Source organism: Haliotis cracherodii, unplaced genomic scaffold, assembly GCF_022045235.1.
Source record: "Haliotis cracherodii isolate W230 unplaced genomic scaffold, xgHalCrac1.p SCAF_10, whole genome shotgun sequence".
Classification (NCBI taxonomy): domain Eukaryota; kingdom Metazoa; phylum Mollusca; class Gastropoda; order Lepetellida; family Haliotidae; genus Haliotis; species Haliotis cracherodii.
In genome coordinates this window covers 25,692,501-25,718,699 of record NW_027266265.1, presented here as the reverse complement: position 1 = coordinate 25,718,699, position 26,199 = coordinate 25,692,501, and the positions used below count along the sequence as shown (strand labels likewise).

Below are 26,199 nucleotides of genomic sequence, written 5' to 3'. Positions count from 1 at the left end.
TAATAACTGGATGTAAATTTCGAATTTGTACTGACCAAGTTTCTAATCACCCGTTCGTATACCAGAATTCACTGAAGGGGTAGATCTATTGTGTAATTTTTTTCTGCGCGTGACATTCATTTTTTTTCTTCTAAAAAATACTGAATCCGCTAGAGGGGGGTGCGCATTATACATGGGTGCGCACTATACTCAAGAAAATAAGGTAATATACAGAATGGAAGATTTGTGCAAGCGATCTCTTAATAATCCTTTACCTAAAGAACGGCACTGCACTATCATCTGCCTGCAAACGGGTTGCAGAAAAACAGCTTTTATTCTAGATATTTTACAAAGTTTTACAAAGGGTGCGCTAGGAAGGAAGGCAAAGGCCGACAATTCAAACTCTGAACATAGTCGTCAAATTAAAACTTGGGCTCCCTATGTATTAAGGATTGTTGCCATAGCAGCGGTATGGTTTTAAAAGACCGGAGAAGAGAAAACACCACCCCTGATTGCACAAGATGAGGTTCAGTTAGAGTTAAGCCCTCATGTAATGTTATAAAGCAATGACTGCTCCAGTTACAGATGGTGAAATGTTGGTAAATGCAACGTATCATTCAGCAGTGGTCAGCAGCTTGGCTATTGGCTATGCCCGTAGAGCTAAAATGATTACTAAAGCCACACCACCCAAGCTAGAATTTAATGGTTATGATATCGGTATGATGGTTCTAGATGTAGGCCTAGCAATGGCGACAAAAGATATGCTAATCAAACAAGGGCTTATCCCAGAAGACATAATGAAGTAATTAAACATTTGAATATTTTGTATGTATAGTATGGCATCAATTGTGATGATGATCGGTGGAGCTAATAGGGTCGCTGATAGGGTCAGGAAGCAGATTATTTATGCTAGGAAGAGAGATTACATCAATGAGAGGAATAGGTTGGGGAGAATATGTGTTTAGATATATGGAAATATAACCGTTTAGACATTTGACTCATTTTGTATATACCATTAAACCACAATGGTTTTGTTAGAGAGTTGAAGGCCTTGGTAAAACAATGTGGTCTACGTGGATATTCTCGAATGAGAAAAGCTGAATTGATTGATTTACTCGGTTTGGAATACAACAAACCCCAGACTGTTAGAGAACTCAAAGCTCAAGGGAAAAAAAGTGGGCTGAGAGGTTATTCTCAAATGAGGAAAGCTGAATTGATTGATTTACTGAATGTTGATAAAAATCAACCAGATGATGTTGATAAAAATAATCAACCTGTTGAGTTAAGATTTGTACACACAGACGGCGTTGGTAAATATCTAAGAGGTTGGAAGATGGATATTAATTCCAACATGGATGTTAATGATGTTAAACCCATCGTATCGAGCAAAATTAACCGGGAGTTAGATGATTTAGATAGTATAAAATACGGTTAAATAACGGTTAAAATGTCATTGAGTAAAAATCAAGCTGAATATACCACACCTTATTTCCGGAGCAACCAAGAAATTTTAACCGAATCTGAGTCTATAAACACATCATTAGATGCATCAATTAAGCAGATACAAGAAACTTAAGAACGCTGGACTAATAGAGGTTCGGGTTGGGGTGTGGATAAAATAGAGTTCATCCCGATTAATCTTGTTACTTCATTATTTAGCACTGATACAACAGCTGATAATCGTGTCACACATTCGGTTGATCTTAATCGATCTGATTTCATTTCAATTCCATACTGATATCCAAACAAACGCTAATGTCCGGTTAAATCTTTCAATGATAGCTTGACTACGGTGGGCCTCTTTTCACCACGCCTGATTTTGACATCATGCTTTGTCAACAGTTTAGTTACTGATCCCATAAACTCGCGACCAGGATCATACTTGAAATAACTTGGGCCATTGTAGTGGTCCGCGTTCATATATGCAGCTCAGTGCATTAGCTACTTCTATTGAATCTTTCGAGGTTAATGGTTCAGCCTCCTTGTAGCGACTAGCCTAATCTACTACGATTAAAGCGTATTTATACGTTTTGCGTCTTACCTCATCATGGGGGAGAAACAAGAGGTCAGCCTGATGAACTTCATTCGTTGTAAAAATATCAAACTTCTTCCTCGGTATATAATGCGGTGTTGGTAAGTATATTTGCCACATCGCTTGTGGCCACGGATTGGCTAAAGAAACATCTTTAGATACCTTAGTGGCTAATTTTTGTATTGCTCCTATACCTTTCCAATATCCTTGTGGGCTATAGTAAATTTTATCCATTATTAATCAATACTGATGTTTCTTTTAATATGACTCATGATGATCGTTGAATATCAGTTGCCCGATTTTTATATGTAAAAAAGGATGCATATTGTATACATGATGGTGATGAGTATTAACCTGTTTCATATTAATTTCATGGCTTAGAGATACTGTGCATACGAGAGATTCTTCAGTTCTAGTTGTGAATAAAATAAGAGAGGCTTTTCCTGCATAATCAAACAAGGGTTTCCAGTATGCAAGACCATGAGTTGAACATGTGATTTTATGTACACCAGAAATGCATCAGATACATTGCCTTAGCATGTAATCTGGTCAGTTTGCATGCTCCTTTGTAGTTGTTAGACGATGGTAGTCAGTCACGGATTAGTTTTTAAAATGAATGCAATGTATTTTTGTAAGGAAGTTGTCTGAGTCTCTCTCTCTCACCGAAAGATGCAAGGAACACAACATGGCATGTTCAGTCAGATTACATTTCTTTTTCTCCACTGTACTTTGTATGACTATTTAACTTGCTTTAAATAAATCAATATATCTCCTTAAGCTCTTTTTCAGCTAGTACTTGGTCAATGCACTTGCCTCAAATTTGTTCATTTTTCAAAGGCCACATCACCCTGCTCATCCTACTGACATGTCTCGGGGAAACAATTGCTCAAATGACAAATTTTGACATAATGCTATGTCCACAAAAAGGATTTCTTATCACGCAATTCCTTCTATGTCAGGTAAGTAGTACAGGAGGCGGAAAAGCGTATGCTTTTAGCCCTTCCCAAGGGATGCTGAATGTGTCTACTGCCCAAGCCTATGGACCTGGAATTGGTAAGACATATGTCATAAGTTGGTGGTTCTTATGTGTTGCGAAAAGGTCGATATTTGGATTGACCAAAGCATTGAACCGCCCCTGGATGAAGTTTCTACTCCATGGGAGCCATCCTGTCTGGTCGGGATAAAGCATCCGCCAGAATGTTCTGACATCCAGGGATGTACTGAACAAGGAATTGTAGTCCTAGATGATCCACTACATGAAACAATCGGAACATCTGTTTAAGCAGGAAGTGAGAGTGCGCACCATCATGCCATTGTGAGATTTTGAGTTGAGTGTTCCTCAGCCGCTCCTACCAATGTGATATTGCGGGGAATGAGTGCCAGGTTCGTTGTGCACCGGTTCACTGCCATGAGGCTGTCCGGTCTTGTAGATGTGCACACCACCCCTGAAGGGAGGCATCTACGAACAGGTGTAGTTTGGGGCTAGCCCGGATTAGGAGATACCTCCTAAGACATCCGACTCTGGAACTTCCAAAACCTGCAGCCAGAGGGATGGATGGGTACATGCAGGTATGCATCCAGTTAGTCCAGGCTGATCAGGGAATTAAAAGCATTAATACCAGCCCAGAGCAGTTTCAAGGTTGTGAGGCAGAAGTAAGGTGGATGCTCCAGGTAGCCCTCGTTGAACAAGGAGAGTTCTCCTCATGGAGAGCCTGGTGTTAATTTTGGGCGTGTACAATCTAATGGCTTTCTTCTCCAGCAATGATGTCTATGTTGGATCCCAGTAGTTGATGTTGCTTTCTTTGTTGAACCCAAGAAGGAGGAGACTTGGTCAATGGAGAGTCTAATGCTATGTCCAAGTGATAGCCATAGCACAGTACATTTAGTATGAATGCATCTGCCAGTCTGATTCAGCTCTGCCAGAAAAGGCCTAGCCTCCCACCTGCAGGGGTGTCGATGATTGGGACCACTAGGGGTGGAGGTTTCAAGTCAACGAGTCAATGCTTTCCCCTCTTATCCCTGCTCCTGCCCTGGGATTTTCCATGGGGGAATGATAAGTCCTGCTCCATAGCTCGGGATGAAGACGCCAAACTGACAAGGGTTTGGGTGATCGTCTTAGTGAAGGCGAATCTGATATCTGTGATCTTACTGTATTTTCTTGAGAATACTGCACACTTTTTTCCAGTGGATGTCCTTGTCCAAGATATGTGCCTGGTCAGCCATTCCAAAGGCATGAATACAGAAGTCATCCTTCCTAAACTTAGGTGCCTTGAACGTTGGCGCATGTTTTAGCAAGGAGAAATCTTCATCTAACGCCTTGACCATATTCATGAGCATAGGATCCGGTGGGACCAAATAGTGTCCTTCTTGTTGCAAACCGCCATGAGTCGTTCTACCATAAACTCTGGCATTTTGGCCAAGCTGAGAATGGTATTCCATTCTGCCAATGAATCCAAATCTTCAGAGACTCCGCTCTGGTCCGCTAATGGGAAGACAGGAAGAAGTGGCAAGCTGGCCCGGCTCTGATGGCATTGCAGGTGTGGCGAGAAACCCTGAAGATGTAGTCATCATTGTTAAGCCCGGTAAGGTGTTGATAGGCACTGTGCTGGGCATAAGCCCTTGGGATAAGGCGCTCACAGATGTTGACGGGATCGAGGTATGCGCCAGCACATGCCTGGTAGAAGTGCTGTAAGGTGCGTGCTCTGGCGTAACTGTCACTGTCACAGTGGAGGCCAGGAATGCCTGAAAATTACCAACAGGTAACAAAGCTAAAAAAAAATCTAGTCTGGTGCAGTGGTACATGGTGGTGGCCTTCCTGGGAACAATGGTTAACACTCAACCCGAAGTCGAGTGTTGAGAGGTGATAATCATGGAATGATGGCTGGAAGCTTCCTGCGAATCCGACATCCTTCTTGTGTGCAGACGGAATTGCTGTAGTATACGTTCATCCAAAACAACATGGATGAGGATCTTTAGCCGATTTTTGGCCACAAAAGTTACTGTAACGCGCAAGCATAAGTTATGCAAGAAATGAAGTTGTACTGAAAATAGACTTGAAAATATTAGAGTTTTATGTGTATAAATGTCAAACGTGACTCTTCATGGAGGAAAAAGACAAAATTAAGGTCTTTTCAGGTGGAATAAACACATATTATTACACAAATGCAAGCATAATAATAAAAGAGATATACTTCACCCGTCGCAGAAGAAATTTAACATGGAAGCAAAGCACAAACTACAAAATTAATGCCAAACGTTGAGGACCAAGGCAAGACACAACATGTCTGTTTGGTGAGAAGCAGGAATGTGATGAGACACTATGGACTATTACTTCACAGCTTCGATGGGTCCACAGAAAAGTAGACTTGAAGTGGAAACAACCTTTTTTTCTAGCTAGGCGCTGTTTTTTTGTCAAAGGTAAGCAGTTGATGGATTAAGATGTAACGCAGGATAAGCAAAAAATTGGTATTATCATGTTTATTCCAATTCTGTTTCTTTTTTTTCCAGTTTTTGCATGAACCACTGACATTACGCTCTGAAGACATTCAAAAGGTTCATCTTATCTATTGCCCCATTTATAACTTAGTTTTTACAATGCGAAAATTAACTCAGAAATACTCAAAATATATTTTTTGTAAGAATGTCCATGGGCTAGCTTTAATTTATTACACAGCTATAATGCTCCATTATACTGAACATAACAATGTCACCTGCAAAACCTTAAAAAAACATTGTCCTCGGCAACTGAAAGTTATCTTCTGTGCAACATAGAAGACAGCACTAATGGTATTGATCTTTAACGGTGGCAGGTAAATGATGGTGAAGTCAGTGAACGTCCTTGTCGTAATCAATACATGCTCATTTTATCTTACCAATCATATGCTGCAAGCCAAATTCACTTCCGCCTCTCATATTTCTAGACGCAATGCACACCAACTGTTAAATCACCAAAGAAAAGAGAATATCCAGCACTAACTTCTCATCAGTTTTGGCCTTCTAGTTGGTGAAGTGGAATGAAAGATACCGTTTGATATTCATAGTTCACTGGTCACAATCAGAAACTGGAGGGAAACGGCTTCTGGCCAACAATGTCAACAAGGACATGAGTATAATGTTGGACGGGGAGTAATAAACAGAAGTGAATGTGTATTTCAAATTAGTAATTATGTGCCCATACCCAAAAGTTGTTGACAATAGATATTCCAGATTTGTTTGTATGTTTGTTTGTTTAATGCTGCAATCAGTTGTATTCTAGCTATATGAGAGCAGTCTGTAAATAATTGAGTTTGGAACAGACAATCCAGTGATTGACATTACCATCGATCAACACAATTGGGATACGATGATACATGATCAACCAAGTTAGCGAGTCTGACCACCCATCCCATTAGTCGCCTTTTACAACAAGCATGGTGGGTTGCATGGATTTTCATGGGTAAGATTTAATAGAAGTGTTATGTTCATGCATGCATTTAGTACACCCTCCTGGGCCCTGAATGCAATAGCCTTCTGTACCCCCTATCTAGTACACCTTCCTGGTCCCTCAATGCAGTAGCCTTCTATACCCACCAACTAGTACACCTTCCTGGTCCTCAGTACAATAGCCTTCTGTACCCCCCATCTAGTACACCTTCCTGGTCCCTCAATACAGTAGCTTTCTGTACCCCCCATCTAGTACACCTTCCTGGTCCCTCAATGCAGTAGCCTTCTATACCCACCAACTAGTACACCTTCCTGGTCCTCAGTGCAATAGCCTTCTGTACCCACCAACTAGTACACCTTCCTGGTCCCTCAATGCAGTAGCCTTCTGTACCCACCAACTAGTACACCTTCCTGGTCCCTCAATGCAGTAGCCTTCTGTACCCCCCAACTAGTACACCTTCCTGGTCCTCAGTGCAATAGCCTTCTGTACCCCCCATCTAGTACACCTTCCTGGTCCCTCAATGCAGTAGCCTTCTATACCCACCAACTAGTACACCTTCCTGGTCCTCAGTGCAATAGCCTTCTGTACCCACCAACTAGTACACCTTCCTGGTCCCTCAATGCAGTAGCCTTCTGTACCCCCCATCTAGTACACCTTCCTGGTCCTCAGTGCAATAGCCTTCTGTACCCTACATCTAGTACACCTTCCTTGTCCTCAATGCAGTAGCCTTCTGTACCCCCCATCTAGTACACCTTCCTGGTCCTCAGTGCAATAGCCTTCTGTACCCCCCATCTAGTACACCTTCCTGGTCCTCAATGCAGTAGCCTTCTGTACCCCCCATCTAGTACACCTTCCTGGTCCTCAATGCAGTAGCCTTCTGTACCCCCCATCTAGTACACCTTCCTGGTCCTCAGTGCAATAGCCTTCTGTACCCCCCATCTAGTACCTCTTCGTGGTCCCTCAATGCTGAAGCCTTCTGTACCCACCAACTAGTACACCTTCCTGGTCCCTCAATGCAGTAGCCTTCTGTACCCCCCATCTAGTACACCTTCCTGGTCCCTCAATGCAGTAGCCTTCTGTACCCCCCATCTAGTAGGATGGGAGGGAAGGGTACTGCATGACGGGGAGGAAAGGGTACTGCATGACGGGGAGGGAAGGGTAGCCTTCCCTCCCCGTCATGCAGTACCCTTCCCTCCCGGTCTTGCAGTATCCTTCTGTCTCAATCATGAAGAATACTTCTGTCCACAATATCCTCATTGCATGCCTATGTTCCATTTTCTTCTACTTCCTAATCTTCTTCCTGACATTTAATTAGTGGTGTCTTCCTCTGTATAGTCCTTGAGGCAATCTTCCTAAATACAATTGAGTATCAGTAGAGTATCAGTGACTGAACCTCACAGTTCAGATCATTACCAAACTGTGCGTTGTGATGTTTGTGGAGGAAGTCTGCTTCCGATGCTAGCGATATCTCACAAGCATATCAGCAATCAATACTTTCATCAACAACAAGTCACTCACTTGTCATCCAACTAAATCAAATCAACATTATTTAATTTGATTTCATCAAAAGAAATTTGTTTATGATACCTGGAGTTGTGAAGAGATAAAGCTTCCAGTATTCCTGGAACGTTACAGGGTTCCCTTAGTGCAATTGAGAATGGATTAGAGAGTAAAGAGTTTGAAGATTGATTGATCCATTTGTTGGCATTACTGTAGATCCTGACTAACAAAGCCTGTGCCAGTCATTAGCCCAGAGTACATTAGCCATACACCAGGGCAACACTCACTTGGTCAACATGATCACTGCAATTACTAGCGACATTGCTTGCTGTTATTTAAGCAGGAATTGTAACTGGGCAATTGTATGTACAATGCATAGTAGCCTCAACAGGCCATTGTAACAATACATAGAATAACTGCACTATTCTTTCAAATTTACCTTGGAAATTTGTAAAACAGAAGAATGAAAACCTGAAGCCCTCCATTGTGCATATTGTACACAGTTTTTAATGGGGAAAATATAAAGACTTGTATAGTTATAGTGACTGTAAAGTTATTCCCAGTACAAATCATCAATAACAACAATGAAGGAATTCAACATGGCTTTGAATCCCCATTGTAACTTTTGCAAACACTTTCGCTGGAATGTTCTACACAAAATGTCTGCATAGCAAAAGCTTGCTTTATAGTGTTTAATATGTGATATCACAGGATGTAAGGACTATGGGGTACGATGACACACAATCAACCCTGTTTCCGAGCCTAAGCATCCAAACCGCCTCCTCATACAATAAGCATAAGTTTGGACAATTCTATAAACCATAGGTTTATGAGTTAGTGAGTAGGGTATAAAGCCAATCTAAATTGTTTGTTTGTTGTTTAAGACCGCACTCAGCAATATTCCAGCTATGAGACAGCGGTCTGTAAATAATCAATTGACATCATGAGCATCAATCTACGCAATTGTCAATACAAAATGTCAACCACATAGGTCTTGTGGTTTCAGGGGAAAACTAAAAAATGTAAAACATTTCCATGGGCAGACAAATGATTTGGCTCTGGAGCCACAAATGTGTCAGATAATGGTAACGATACAACATGACCTCTTTATCAATTATTACCTCTCTATCTTGTGAACAGAATTTGATCATTTGAGTGACATCCAATTGTCATGTGACCTCTGATAACACTGACCTTTCCTGGAATTGTAGAACTGATAATGAGTTGAAGACCTTATTTACATTGACCAACACACCCTGATGCCGGGATATAGACCAATACACCCTGGTGCTGAGATACAGACCAACACACCCTGGTGCTGGGATACAGGCCAACACACCCTGGTGCTGAGATACAGGCCAACACACCCTGGTGCTGGGACACAGACCAACACACCCTGGTGCTGGGACACAGGCCAACACACCCTGGTGCTGAGATACAGGCCAACACACCCTGGTGCTGGGACACAGACCAACACACCCTGGTGCTGGGACACAGGCCAACACACCCTGGTGCTGGGACACAGGCCAACACACCCTGGTGCTGGGACACAGACCAACACACCCTGGTGCTGAGATACAGGCCAACACACCCTGCTGCTGGGACACAGACCAACAAACCCTGGTGCTGGGACACAGACCAACACACCCTGGTGCTGGGACACAGACCAACACACCCTGGTGCTGGGACACAGACCAACACACCCTGGTGCAGGGACACAGATCTTGTTCTTCTGCACATCGCAACTACCACAACTTCCTTGTTCACTAAGTACAGTCAGCATGTGTACTTCCATTGTTGCCAAAATCAAACATCATGACTTCTTGTGCTACCTCACTTGCTGTGTGAGGCATGGACATATGTACAGATGATTCTGCTTCATTTAAGGATGAACCATTGTTCACACTGTATGAATCAATGTCGCAATCACATTTTCTGTTTAGGTTTCCAGATTGAATTTACATGTCTGGAAAATGCATGAGCTCAGCAACCAAAGCAGATTGAACATTAAATGTACGGTAACATCCCTCTACATTGAAAATACAGCATGTTTATCTTCTAATTCATCAAATCATGAACATAATGCTTTTTCACTCATAAATGGCAATGACATAGTTTTAATTCAGTAAAAGAACCACCCCAATCAGCACTTATTGCTTATTTTGAACTTATTACCAATGGGGATAGAGCTATGCTTCACTAATCTTAGATAAATAGTGCCACATGCATACACAGTCTAGCAATAGTGTAAATTGTATCCCCAAGCCAATGCTGGCCATGCCATATTTGGTGAACACACATCATCTATATGGTGGAAGGGAAGCAACTCAAGTAATCGAGTACTACCATGCGATTCCTGGTGGGAATAACAGATATGGCGTCACCTTACTTCTGAAATAAAGTTTGCTCTACCCCCATGTGTAGTGTACATAATAAAGCATGTTCCTGGCTACACAAAGGGTACAACGGGGTATGACACACAGGAGACAGTGGTATACATGGGGTATGACACACAGGAGACAGTGGTATACATGGGGTATGACACACAGGAGACAGTGGTATACATGGGGTATGACACACATGAGACAGTGGTATACATGGGGTATGGCACACATGAGACAGTGGTATACATGGGGTATGGCACATGGGAGACTGTGGTACACATGGGGTATGACACATAGGAGACAGTGGTATACATGGGGTATGGCACATAGGAGACAGTGGTATACATGGGGTATGACACACAGGAGACAGCGGTATACATGGGGTATGACACACATGAGACAGTGGTATACATGGGGTATAGCACATGGGAGACTGTGGTACACATGGGGTATGACACATAGGAGACAGTGGTATACATGGGGTATGGCACATAGGAGACAGTGGTATACATGGGGTATGACACACAGGAGACAGTGGTATACATGGGGTATGACACACATGAGACAGTGGTATACATGGGGTATAGCACATGGGAGACTGTGGTACACATGGGGTATGACACATAGGAGACAGTGGTATACATGGGGTATGGCACACATGAGACAGTGGTATGTATACATGGGGTATGACACATAGGAGACACATAGGAGACAGTGGTATACATGGGGTATGGCACATGGGAGACTGTGGTATACACAGGGTATGACACACAGTACACAGTGGTATACATGGGGTATGACACACAGGAGACAGTGGTATACATGGGGTATGGCACATGGGAGACTGTGGTATACACAGGGTATGACACATAGGAGACAGTGGTATACATGGGGTATGGCACATGGGAGACTGTGGTATACACAGGGTATGACACACAGGAGACAGTGGTATACATGGGGTATGGCACATGGGAGACTGTGGTATACACAGGGTATGACACATAGGAGACAGTGGTATACATGGGGTATGGCACATAGGAGACTGTGGTATACACAGGGTATGACACACAGATGACAGTGGTACACATGGGGTATGGCACATGGGAGACTGTGGTATACACAAGGTATGACACACAGATGACAGTGGTACACATGGGGTATGGCACATGGGAGACTGTGGTATACACAAGGTATGACACACAGATGACAGTGGTACACATGGGGTATGGCACATGGGAGACTGTGGTATACATGGGGTACCATCCTGGAGCACGGAATAGAGAGTCAGCAGATGGTTGTCAGAGTATCACTGAGATGTGAAGAGAAATAGTGGTGATGAAGCATGATGGTTGCTACCTGGACTGTGGCTCTCAGTGTTGATCCTGTCCTTGGCATGAACTCCATCGGTCTGGATGTACGTCTGCATTGTCTTCCATTGGGTGTCCTTCTTAGGGTCCACCAAACACACCTGCAATAAACATACATCACTGGCACTCTGTAGCATACATCACTAACACGGCACTGCATAGTGTACCACATCACTGACACGGCACTGCATGGTGTACCACATCACTGACACGGCACTGCATGGTGTACCACATCACAGACACGGCACTCTGTAGTGTACCACATCACTGACACGGCACTGCATGGTGTACCACATCACAGACACGGCACTGCATGGTGTACCACATCACTGACACGGCACTCTGTAGTGTACCACATCACCAACACGGCACTGCATGGTGTACCACATCACTGACACGGCACTGCATGGTGTACCACATCACTGACTGGGCACTGCATGGTGTACCACATCACCAACACGGCACTCTGTAGTGTACCACATCACAGACACGGCACTGCATAGTGTACCACATCACTGACACGGCACTCTGTAGTGTACCACATCACTGACTGGGCACTGCATGGTGTACCACATCACTGACACAGCACTGCATGGTGTACCACATCACTGACACGGCACTCTGTAGTGTACCACATCACAGACACGGCACTGCATGGTGTACCACATCACTGACACAGCACTGCATAGTGTACCACATCACTGACACGGCACTCTGTAGTGTACCACATCACTGACTGGGCACTGCATGGTGTACCACATCATTGACACAGCACTGCATGGTGTACCACATCACTGACACAGCACTCTGTAGTGTACCACATCACTGACTGGGCACTGCATAGTGTACCACATCACAGACACGGCACTCTGTAGTGTACCACATCACTGACACAGCACTCTGTAGTGTACCACATCACTGACACGGCACTCTGTAGTGTACCACATCAATGACACAGCACTCTGTAGTGTACCACATCACTGACACAGCACTCTGTAGTGTAACACATCCCTGACACAGCACTCTGTAGTGTACCACATCACTGACACGGCACTCTGTAGTGTACCACATCACTGACACAGCACTCTGTAGTGTAACACATCACTGACACAGCACTCTGTAGTGTACCACATCCCTGACACAGCACTGCATGGTGTACCACATCACTGACACGGCACTCTGTAGTGTACCACATCCCTGACACAGCACTCTGTAGTGTACCACATCCCTGACACAGCACTGCATGGTGTACCACATCACTGACACGGCACTCTGTAGTGTACCACATCACAGACACGGCACTGCATGGTGTACCACATCACTGACACAGCACTCTGTAGTGTACCACATCCCTGACACAGCACTCTGTAGTGTACCACATCCCTGACACAGCACTCTGTAGTGTACCACATCCCTGACACAGCACTCTGTAGTGTACCACATCCCTGACACAGCACTGCATGGTGTACCACATCACTGACACGGCACTCTGTAGTGTACCACATCCCTGACACAGCACTCTGTAGTGTACCACATCCCTGACACAGCACTGCATGGTGTACCACATCACTGACACGGCACTCTGTAGTGTACCACATCACTGACACGGCACTCTGTAGTGTAACACATCCCTGACACAGCACTCTGTAGTGTACAACATCACAGACACGGCACTCTGTATTGTACCACACAACTGACAGGGCACTCTGTAGAGTACCATATCACTGACACGGCACTCTGTAGTGAACCATATCACTGACATAACTCTCTGTAGTTTCTTACACACCATTGGGTGAGAAACCCATTTGAGATAACTGGTATCAAAAATGTGTGAGATCAAATTCCAGGCCAGTGATTGGCTATTCCATGGTGATGACCTGAGGTCAGATTATGACGAACTACTTTCCAGGTCATGTCATTGATAAGTTGCTCGTGCTTCAGTCGAATGTCTTCCTACATCAGTGCTGAACGTAATGGCTTTAGAGTGTAAATAGATGTATCCCCGTGTAATGAGTTTTCAGACGCTAATCACAAGAACTGTAACACATCTCATTCACTTATCAAAGACAGCGTTATCTAAAAATCAAGCCATCATCTGAGTATTTACAATGTCTGTTGACACCACAACCCTTGTTATAGCGGGAGTAATTTGCGATAAACATTGCCGTCTGAAAACTTTTGATGTCCGAAAACATATGATCCGACGATATATATGTCTATCCTCTTCAACCCTCACTTCGAAGTTGACTAAAATTCGAAATACATCACGCATACTAAAAGTTTTGAATTCTGTTGGAAATTCCCTCTTCTGTGATATCATCCACTGTCATTTAGGCAAAGCAAAATTACTGTGTGTTTAAAAATCTAAATATCGGATATTTAGTCAAAGGATTGAATTTCAAAAATAGCACATAAGTGATCACATGAATCTGTTTTTCACCAAAACACTAATGATTATTATGAAACGCCGCCGAGGAGCCTGGATTCGTTTAGAATGTTTTGGAAAATACCCAAACACGAACGCCAAAGTGCACTTTCCGCCATATTGGATAGTGTTGACAAAAATCACGTTTCACGTGTGCGGGTCATGAAACGCCTATTAGGTCATGTATATTTCAAACTGAGCTGCGATACATGCATCCCTGAATTCCTCCTACATTTTAGAATCAAGTGACAAATGGTCTTTGTCACCAATACAAATTATCGAAATGACATCAAGTGAAATAAATTACGTGTGGAAACGAACACTGTGCTCGGAAAACTGTACTTGATGAAATGTAAACAAAGCAAAATTCAGATTTTCCACTCTCCCATTTTGAGAGATCAATTTGTCTAATTGTTGCATATATTGGCTGACGCGTTTGAGAATATTCGTAGGAAGAGTATCGTAGCACAAATTATGGAATTAAAATTATATACATTAGAGTGATCAGTTAAATTCAACAGAAATCGTAAAAGTTCCAATCCTGTGTGACGCCATGACTGACGCAAAGTCACGCATAACGACGACGGTAGTTATATGCATTTCTGACAAATTCTCTTTGTTACATTGGAAAACATAACAAGAGTTTTACACTAACGTGGCTATATCCCTCGCCCCTGTTGCAGAATTTATAACATAATTAATTCTAAACAAACCCTAACCTTTTTGTAACCGAGGTGGAACTTGTCATGGAAATTGTAAAAAAAAGATGAGTTTGGAACCTAAGTCCATCTTGTTGCCATGGAAACGTAAAAAATAAAAAATTCTAAAATTTCTTAACAGCAAAAGGCACCAGTTCAGCATGTACCTGACAGACCTGCAAAGTTTGATGAAAAAATATTGAACGGTTTATGACCCTCATAGAACCTAAGTCCATCTTGTTGCCATGGAAACGTAAAAAATATAATTTTCTAAAATTTCTCAATAGCAAAAGGCACCAGTTCAGCATGTACCTGACAGACCTGCAAAGTTTGATGAAAAAATATTGAACAGTTTATGCGTTATGCTCCGGAAACGAAACATGACGGACATACGGACGGATGGAGCCTGTTTCTATATCCACCGCCAACTTCATTGGGCGTGGGACAAAAACAAATAAAAGTACGTAAATTGTCTGATTGTTTCTGATTACTTACATGACACATTTATGTATATGCGATCCCTCAATTAATGAAAATCCTCCCCTGAAATTCCTGTGTACTGGTGTCAGTGACCACGCCATTTTGCAGAAGTCCGTCAGCGGCAGTGATGTCATACGGTAGTAAACATTGTTATACATATTTGGTAATTTCTTTGAGGTGAATTTTTTTTAATTGGCATCATGCGGATTCTTTGATCTTATCCAATTTGCACTATCATCGCCTTTGTAATCCACAGACAGCGGAAACGTTTTTAGGTTTAGGTGTAGGGTCACATTATTTATGAATAGTAAGCAGTACGTTGGATGACCTCACTCATTACCGGTGTGTTACGTATTTTTGCGCCACTGTGATCATTTGAATAGACAAAATGCATCGAGTCGATGCTAAAAAGGTGCGATTTTAGGGTGTGTAAGAAACAGTTTACTGCACTCGTGCCTCTCAGATACCATTTATCTTACAATTCGTAAGATAAATGGTATCTGACAGGCACTTGTGTAGTAATCTCTATGTATCACATCACTGACACCACACTGCATAGTGTACCACATCACTGACATGGCACTCTGTAGTGTACCACATCACTGACAAGGCACTCTGTAGCGTACCACATCAATGACACAGCACTGCATAGTGTACCACATGGTGGACATGGCACCCTGTGTCAGGCTAGATTACTCACCACATGGTGGACATGGCAACTGTGTCAGGCTAGATTACTAACCACATGGTGGACATGACAACCTGCGTCAGGCTAGATTACTCACCACATGGTGGACATGGCACCCTGTGTCAGGCTAGATTACTAACCACATGGTGGACATGACAACCTGCGTCAGGCTAGATTACTAACCACATGGTGGACATGACAACCTGCGTCAGGCTAGATTACTCACCACATGGTGGACATGGCACCCTGTGTCAGGCTAGATTACTCACCACATGGTGGACATGACACCCTGCGTCAGGCTAGATTACTCACCACATGGTGGACATGGCACCCTGTGTCAGGCTAGATTACTCACCACATGGTGGACATGACACCCCGTGTCGGGCTAGATAACTCACCACATGGTGGACATGGCACCCTGTGTCAGGCTAGATTACTCACCACATGGTGGACATGGCACCCTGTGTCAGGCTAGATTACTCACCACATGGTGGACATGACAACCTGCGTCAGGCTAGATTACTCACCACATGGTGGACATGGCACCCTGTGTCAGGCTAGATTACTCACCACATGGTGGACATGACACCCTGTGTCAGGCTAGATTACTCACCACATGGTGGACATGACACCCTGTGTCAGGCTAGATAACTCACCACATGGTGGACATGACACCCTGCGTCAGGCTAGATTACTCACCACGTGGAGGACATGGCACCCTGTGTCAGGCTAGATTACTCACCACATGGTGGACATGGCACCCTGTGTCAGGCTAGATAACTCACCACATGGTGGACATGACACCCTGCGTCAGGCTAGATTACTCACCACATGGTGGACATGGCACCCTGTGTCAGGCTAGACAACTCACCACATGGTGGACATGACACCCTGCGTCAGGCTAGATTACTCACCACATGGTGGACATGACACCCTGCGTCAGGCTAGATAACTCACCACATGGTGGACATAGCACCCTGCGTCAGGCTAGATTACTCACCACATGGTGGACATGGCACCCTGTGTCAGGCTAGATTACTAACCACATGGTGGACATGACACCCTGTGTCAGGCTAGATAACTCACCATATGGTGGACATGACACCCTGTGTCAGGCTAGATTACTCACCACATGGTGGACATAGCACCCTGTGTCAGGCTAGATTACTCACCATATGGTGGACATGACACCCTGTGTCAGGCTAGATTACTCACCACATGGTGGACATGACACCCTGTGTCAAGCTAGATAACTCACCACATGGTGGACATGGCACCCTGCGTCAGGCTAGATTACTCACCACATGGTGGACATGGCACCCTGTGTCAGGCTAGATAACTCACTACATGGTGGACATGGCACCCTGCGTCAGGCTAGATTACTCACTATATGGTGGACATGGCACCCTGTGTCAGGCTAGATAACTCACCACATGGTGGACATGACACCCTGTGTCAGGCTAGATAACTCACCACATGGTGGACATGGCACCCTGTGTCAGGCTAGATTACTCACCACATGGTGGACATGGCACCCTGCGTCAGGCTAGATTACTCACCACATGGTGGACATGGCACCCTGTGTCAGGCTAGATTACTCACCACATGGTGGACCGTCTCTGGCACAGCATCTGCTCCCTTCAAGTCGATCCAAGTGGGGAAGTACATGAGCCGCTCCTGCAGATACAGACATACTACAGGTGGACCATCAGATCCTGTTGTATCCTGGGAAACTGATTTGTGGGGAGGGTTTCTAAAGAAGCTCAGTGGGCCATCTTTTCAGACATATTTTGCTTGACAATCTGTTGACCCACAGATACTGCTAGCAACCTAATGTCAGCTAATTGAACAAGAGTGCTCTGAGAGCACAACATCCCCCGTATGAATTTTTTAAACGAGTTTATATTTTCTTTGTATTTTTCATGAAGCTCCATAAAACAGGGGCAGTAACTCTGTCAAAATTAGTCGAAATGAAACGGGACTGCGATATGCGTATCATCAACATGTTGACATCTTGTGTGTAGAGTTTCAGGGATATTCTCTGGAAACTGTAGGAGGAGTTGATTTCACAAGCTTAGTACCCTCTCTCACAATTAGGCAAATGAAGCTCTGTAAAACAGGGGCAGTAACTCTGACAAAATTAGTCGAAACGAAACGGGACTGCGATATGCGTATCATGAACATGTCGACATCTTGTGTGTAGTGTTTCAGGGATATTCTCTGGAAACTGTAGGAGGAGTTGATTTCACAAGCTTAGTACCCTCTCTCACAATAGGCAAATGAAGCTCCGTAAAACAGGGGCAGTAACTCTGTCAAAATTTGTCAAAATGAAACGGGACTGCGATATGCGTATCATCAACATGTCAACATCTTGTGTGTAGAGTTTCAGGGATATTCTCTGGAAACTGTAGGAGGAGTTGATTTCACAAGCTTAGTACCCTCTGTGGGACGGACAAACGGACGGACTGCGCCACGACATTATCCCCCTCGGTCATTCTGGCCCGGCGGGGGATAACAAGGAAGCTATATGCATTTATACTTCAGATGACTCCACTTCTGGTTTGGGCAAACACAAGCATAATGCAGTACAAGTTCAAAACATTGCAGAATGAGCCATCAGCTACCAGTATTCCTACTTATCCAATCACTTTCATCAAAAGAGTGATGATGCATGTCAGGTTTAGTCAAATTTATATAAAAAAGACCTAAAGGGTCGCAGATATTTTGTATGTTTATTTCACGAGGTAAGACCTTGATCTTCAGTGTTGGACAATCAGGAGCAAACATTTGTAGATAAAGTCTCAATACTGCCAGCAATTTTAGCAACTTTAGATTTAGGATAGTGTGAGCAACATACTGCCATTTTCTTGACATCAAATGAATGAAGGGTTGCAGAACACACAATCATCTGCAAACGTTTGCCATCATTGGTGACCTTTGGAATCTGTTGGTGGAGGCGATTGATGAGGTCACCATAACCCTGAGACAGAAGCCCGTCCTGTTGGAAGGAAAAACACTGAATGAACGAGTGAGTCATAAACACACATTATCGAAGGACTGTGAAACACAATCGAATTGGTAAGATTAAAGAGATGATCTTCTGAGTTGGCCCACACTACTTTCTTTACTCAACAGCCATTGTGACCACTAGAATCTCATAAGTTATAGTCCTGTGAAGATTCTGGTTTAGAACTAGTCTTCAGCAACCCATGCTTGTCGCAAGAGGCAAATAACAGCATCAGACACACTGACTTGGTTGATGGATGTTATGGTATCCCAATTACATACATCAATGCTCCTGATGTCTATCACTGGATTGCCTGGTCCAGATTTGACTAATTACAAACTGCTGTCATATGTAGCTGAAATATTGCTGAGTGCGGCGTTAACTCAGGGATCTCCAAAATCTAAACACACTACCCTGGAATCCCCACACATTGAGACACCATGGAGTCTCCACACACCATGACATGCCCTGGAGACACCCTGGAGTCCCCTCACAGCAAGAGACACTCTTAAGTCTCCACACACCGTGAGATGCCCTGGAGACACCCTGGAGTCCCCTCACAGCAAGAGACACTCTGGTGTCTCCACACACCATGAGATGCCCTGGAGTCCCCACAGAGCAAGAGACACCCTGAAGTCTCCACACTGCCAGCATGAGACACCCTGGAGTCCCCTCACAGCAAGAGACACCCTGGTGTCTCCACACCATAAGATGCCCTGGAGACACCCTGGAGTCCTCTCACAGCAAGTGACATCCTTGAGTCTCCATACACCATGAGATGCCCTTGAGACACCCTGGAGTTCCCTCACAGAAAGAGACACCCTGAAGTCTCCACACGAGAGGCGCTGGAGACACCCTGGAGTCCCCTCACAGCAAGTGACATCCTTGAGTCTCCACACACCATGAGATGCCCTGGAGTCCCCTCACAGCAAGAGACACCCTTAAGTCTCCACACACCATGAGATGCCCTGGAGTCCCCTCACAGCAAGAGACACCCTTAAGTCTCCACACACCATGAGATGCCCTGGAGTCCCCTCACAGCAAGAGACACCCTGAAGTCTCCACACAGCCAGCATGAGACACCCTGGAGTCCCCTCACAGCAAGTGACATCCTTGAGTCTCCACACACCATGAAATGCCCTGGAGTCCCCTCACAGCAAGAGACACCCTTAAGTCTCCACACAGCCAGCGTGAGACACCCTTGAGTCCCCTCACAGCATGAGACACCCTGAAGTCTCCACACAGCCAGCATGAGACACCCTGGAGTCCCATCACAGCAAGAGACACCCTGAAGTCTCCACACAGCCAGCATGAGACACCCTGGAGTCCCCTCACAGCAAGTGACACCCTGGAGTCCCAACGGAGCAAGTGACACCCTGGAGTTGCCGTACAACAAGAGACACCCTGAAGTCTCCACACAGCCAGCATGAGACACCCTGGAGCCTCCACAAAGCCAGCATGAGGTATTGGGTACCTAGTCCCCTCTGGAGTCCCCACACAGCCAGCATGAGACACCCTGGAGCCTCCACAAAGCCAGCATGAGTTACTAGGTAGCTAGTCCCCCTAGCAACAAAAATCTATAGCAACAAATTTCTAGGTGTAAGTGACTTGTATTCTGTGATGTAAGGGTCTACTTACACACTCGTCCAGTACAAAGAAGCGAATCTGATGGAGAGCTAGTTTGCCTGTAGAGATGAGGTCCTCCAGACGGCCGGGGGTCCCACAAACAATGTCCACCTGCACACACGTATCACATTCTCATCTCCTTATACTGTCTTTGAAATGTTACACTTCTGTGTAATGACAATGCCTATTAACATGTGGTAAGAAGTAACAAACTAATTATCGAATATGGTCACAATCCACCAAATCAGTGACTGCAAGCCTTATTCGCCTTAACTGTTCAACTGAAATTCTGCTGAAAATCATTAAATCATTCATCAACACATGTAGTAATTAGAATTAGAAAACCAGTCACAGGTCAATTCCAGACAATGTGATATTTCATTTTCTGTTTGTTGACAGATGTGACTGGTTATTGAACTTGAAAGTCTACACATCAGATTGGGACAAAACCCATCCATAACACTTTGTCCTGAACCAAAGATGATAATATGGTGGTGGCTAATGGGATGGCCAATGGGATGGACAGTAGGATTGACAGTGGGATGGACAGTGGGATGGACAAAGGGATGGCCAATAGGATGGAAAGTAGGATTGACAGTGGGATGGACAGTGGGATGGACAAAGGGATGGCCAATGGGATGGATAGTAGGATTGACAGTGGGGTGGCCAGTGGGATGGACAATGGGATGGACAGTGGGGTGGACAGTAGGATGGCCAATGGGATGGACAGTGGGATGGAGAGAGGGATGGACAGTGGGATGGTCAGTGGGATGGTCAGTGGGATGGACAGTGGGATGGACAGAGGGATGGACAATGGGATGGACAGTGAGATGGTCAATGCGATGGCCAAGGTGATGGACAGAGGGATGGCCAATGGGGTGGCCAATGGGGTGGCCAGTGGGATGTCCAGTGGGATGGCCAGTGGGATGGCCAATGGGGTGGCCAGTGGGATGGCCAATGGGGTGGCCAGTGGGGTGGCTAGTGGGGTGGACAATGTGATGGAAAATGTGATGGAGAGTGGGATAGACAGTGGGATCGACAGAGGGGTGGACAGTGGGATGGACAGTGGGATGGACAGAGGGGTGGACAGTGAGATGGCCAATGCGATGGCCAATGTGATGGCCAGTGGGATGGACAGTCGGGTGGCCAATGGGATGGCCAGTGGGATGGACAGTGGGATGGCCAGTTGGATGGCCAGTGGGATAGACAGAGGGATGGACAATGGGATCGACAGTGAGATGGCCAATGCGATGGACAGTGGGATGGACAATGGGATAGACAGAGGAATGGACAATGGGATCGACAGTGAGATGGCCAATGCGATGGACAGTGGGATGGACAATGGGATAGACAGAGGGATGGACAATGGGATCGACAGTGAGATGGCCAATGCGATGGAGAGTGGGATGGAAAGTGGGGTGGCCAGTGGGGTGGCCAGTGGGGTGGCCAATGGGGTGGCCAGTGGGATGGCCAGTGGGGTGGCCAATGGGATGGCCAATGGGGTGGCCAATGGGGTGGCCAATGGGGTGGCCAGTGGGGTGGCCAGTGGGGTGGCCAATGGGGTGGCCAGTGGGATGGCCAATGGGGTGGCCAGTGGGATGGCCAATGGGGTGGCCAGTGGGGTGGCCAGTGGGGTGGCCAATGGGATGGCCAATAGGGTGGCCAATGGGGTGGCCAATGGGGTGGCCAGTGGGATGGCCAATGGGGTGGCCAATTGGGTGGCCATTTGGGTGGACAATGGGATGGAAAATGTGATGGAGAGTGGGATGGCCAATGGGATGGACAGTGGGATGGACAGAGGGGTGGACAATGGGATGGACAGTGAGATGGCCAGTGGGATGGACAGTGGGACAGTCAGTGGGATGGAGAGAGGGATGAACAGTGGGATGGACAGTGGGATGGACAGTGGGATGGACAGTGGGATTGCCAATGGGATGGACAGTGGGATGGCCAGTGGGGTGGCCAGTGGGGTGGCCAATGGGATGGACAGCGGGATGGCCAGTGGGATGGACAGTGGGATGGACAGTGGGGTGGCCAGTGGGATGGACAGTGGGGTGGCCAGTGGGATGGACAATGGGATGGACAGTGGGATGGACAGTGGGGTGGCCAGTGGGATGGACAATGGGATGGCCAGTGGGATGGACAGTGGGATGGCCAGTGGGATGGACAGTGGGGTGGCCAGTGGGATGGACAATGGGATGGACAGTGGGATGGCCAGTGGGATGGACAGCGGGATGGACAGTGGGTCGGCCAATGGGATGGCCAGTGGGATGGAGAGAGGGATGAACAGTGGGGTGGCCAGTGGGATGGACAATGGGATGGACAGTGGGGTGGCCAGTGGGATGGACAGTGGGATGGCCAGTGGGGTGGCCAATGGGATGGCCAGTGGGATGGAGAGAGGGATGAACAGTGGGATGGACAGTGGGATGGACAGTGGGATTGCCAATGGGATGGACAGCGGGATGGCCAGCAAGATGGCCAGCGGGATGGCCAGTGGGATGGAGAGAGGGATGAACAGTGGGATGGACAGTGGGATGGCCAGTGGGATGGACAGTGGGATGGACAGTGGGATTGCCAGTGGGATGGACAGTGGGGTGGCCAGAGGGATGGACAATAGGATGGACAGTAAGATGGCAAGTGGGATGGACAGTGGGATTGACAGTGGGGTGGACAAAGGAATGGACAGCGAGATGGCAAGTGGGATGGACAGTGGGATGGACAGTAGGATGGACAGTGGGATTGACAGTGGGATTGACAGTGGGATGGACAGTGGGATGGACAGTGGGATTGACAGTGGGATGGACAGTGGGGTGGCCAGAGGGATGGACAATAGGATGGACAGTAAGATGGTCAATGGGATGGACAGTGGGATGGACAGTGGGATTGACAGTGGGGTGGACAATGGGATGGACAGTGAGATGGCAAGTGGGGCGGACAGTGGGAGGGCCAGTGGGATGGCCAATGTGATGGACAGTAGGATGGACAGTGGGATGGACAGTTGGATGGACAGTGGGGTGGACAGTGGGATGGACAGTGGGATGGACAGTAAGATGGCCAATTGGATGGACAGTGGGATGGACAGTGGGATTGAGTGTGGGGTGGACAATGGGATGGACAGTGAGATGGAAACTGGGATGGACAGTGGGATGGCCAGTGGGATGGACAGTGGGATGGAAAGTGGGGTGGCCAGAGGGATGGACAGTGGGATGGAGAGTAAGATGGTAAATGGGATGGACAGTGGGATGGACAGTGCGATTGACAGTGGGGTGGACAATGGGATGCACAGTCAGATGGCAAGTGGGATGGACAGTGGGATGGCCAATGTGATGGACAGTAGGATGGACAGTGGGATGGCCAATGGGATAGACAGTGGGGTGGCCAGTGGGGTGGCCAATGTGATGGACAGTAGGATGGACAGTGGGATGGCCAATGGGATGGACAATGGGATGGACAGTGGGATGGCCAATGTGATGGACAGTGGGATGGCCAATGGGATAGACAGTGGGGTGGCCAGTGGGGTGGCCAATGTGATGGACAGTAGGATGGACAGTGGGGTGGCCAATGCGATGGACAATGTGATGGACAGTGGGATGGCCAATGTGATGGACAGTAGGATGGACAGTGGGATAGACAGTGGGGTGGACAATGAGATGGCCGGTGAGATGGACAATGGGATTGAGAGTGGGATGACCAATGGGATGGAAAATGGGATGGAAAATGGGATGGACAGTGGGACGGCCAGTGGGATGGACAGAGGGGTGGACAGTGGGATGGACAATGGGATGGAAATGAATGTTTGATGCTGCACCATTGGATATAGGCTCTGCTGGTAGAACAGAAATACATAGCACTGTGACAGTGCTGCTCAGCTAATACAGTCAGATTGAGCTAAAAGTGTGTGCAAAATGAGTAAAGGAGGGTTTTATATGCTTCACCTATTAACTGGCTGTATAATATGGCCTGTTTGATGTGGGAGAATAACAATGGATCACTGCCATACTCAAAATTGGTTTTAACTGTTTTAGGAAAATAAATAAATTCCTATCTTAAAATGTCATGACTGGATGCAAGTCCCATATTGGAGTTCCTACATTTTCTTTTTTTCAGATGAATCTGCACGCACGCTAATGTCATTAACAAATCGGAATGAGCAAAACATGTCATACCAAGATTTCAGCTCAATGATTCTTGTGCTTCCATTTTTTTTCACAATTTTAAACAAAACAAGCATGAAATAATCACATCCCCCGCCAATATGACATGTCGGGTGTGTGCAATGCATTAGCTCCCATGAACTATGTTCACTGGGCCTTTTTGTAAAGAAATATAGTACGTTTTTCAAGATCTGCTCCGGAAACTAGGACTACTTCCATTTTCAGTTTAAATCAACGTCGTTGCCATGGAAACTCGGACAATAACTTTAAAAAAAAATCCCAAACTATCCAAAGGCACCAGTTCACCACTAGACCTATCAATGTGCAAAATATGGTGAAGAAAAATGGTACGGTTTTCAAGATCTGCTCCGGAAACGAGGACTACTGCCATTTTCAGTCTAAATCAAAGTCGGTGCCATGGAAACTCAAAAAATATTGTTTTTAAAAATCCCAAACTATCAAAAGGCACCAGTTCACCACTAGACCTATCTATGTGCCAAGTTTGGTGACGAAATATGGTACAGTTTTCAAGATCTGCTCCGGAAACCAGGACTACTGCCATTTTCAGTCTAAATCAAAGACGTTGCCATGGAAACTCAAAAAATAAAAAAAAATTAAATCCCAAACTATCAAAAGGCACCAGTTCACCACTAGACCTATCTATGTGCCAAGTTTGGTGAAGAAATATGGTACGGTTTTCAAGATCTGCTCCAGAAACCAGGACTACCGCCATTTTCAGTCTAAATCAAAGTTGTTGCCATGGAAACTCAAAAAATAACTTTTTAAAAATCCCAAACTATCAAAAGGCACCAGTTCACCACTAGACCTATCTATGTGCCAAGTTTGGTGAAGAAATATGGTACGGTTTTCAAGATCTGCTCCGGAAACGAGGACTACCGCCATTTTCAGTCTAAATCAAAGTCGGTGCCATGGAAACTCAAAAAATAACTTTTTTAAAAATCCCAAACTATCAAAAGGCACCAGTTCACCACTAGATCTATCTATGTGCCAAGTTTGGTCAAGAAATATGGTACGGTTTTCAAGATCTGCTCCGGAAAAGAAATGTGACGGACGGACGGACGGATGGACGGACAGATGGAAGGACGGCTGGACGGCCGAACGGCCGGGCGGACGGCACCCATTCCTATATCCCCCTTCCACTTCGTGGCGGGGGATAATAATCACATTTGTATGGTAACTGTAGTATAGTTAGACAATATCTAACTTTGGACAGTCACGCCCTTCAGAATACTTGACACAACATATACAGATTTCCTCAACATTTGCCATTTGTTCAAACTTCAGATAAATCAAATTAATATATAAAGACATTTATTAAAAAAAATGGTGTTTCTAGCCAGTGGCCTACCCCTCTTTCCAAACAATCCACCTGCTCCTTGGCGCTGACTCCCCCAATAATCAGTAGTTCCCTGCAA

The 26,199-nt window shown here is 45.7% G+C and overlaps 1 protein-coding gene across 1 annotated transcript in view; it reads right to left on the bottom strand.

Moving 5' to 3' along the window:
* LOC139454212 (ATP-dependent RNA helicase DDX1-like) overlaps nt 1–26,199 on the bottom strand; it is a 417,258-nt gene that overhangs the window by 352,707 nt on the left and 38,352 nt on the right. The window contains exons 16-20 of the mRNA XM_071235786.1: nt 26,133–26,193; nt 20,622–20,720; nt 18,834–18,974; nt 17,579–17,653; nt 11,675–11,786 (exon numbers count right to left, since the gene is read on the bottom strand). Coding sequence (XP_071091887.1) covers nt 11,675–11,786; nt 17,579–17,653; nt 18,834–18,974; nt 20,622–20,720; nt 26,133–26,193 — 488 coding nt within the window. The remainder of the gene's footprint in view (nt 1–11,674; nt 11,787–17,578; nt 17,654–18,833; nt 18,975–20,621; nt 20,721–26,132; nt 26,194–26,199) is intronic.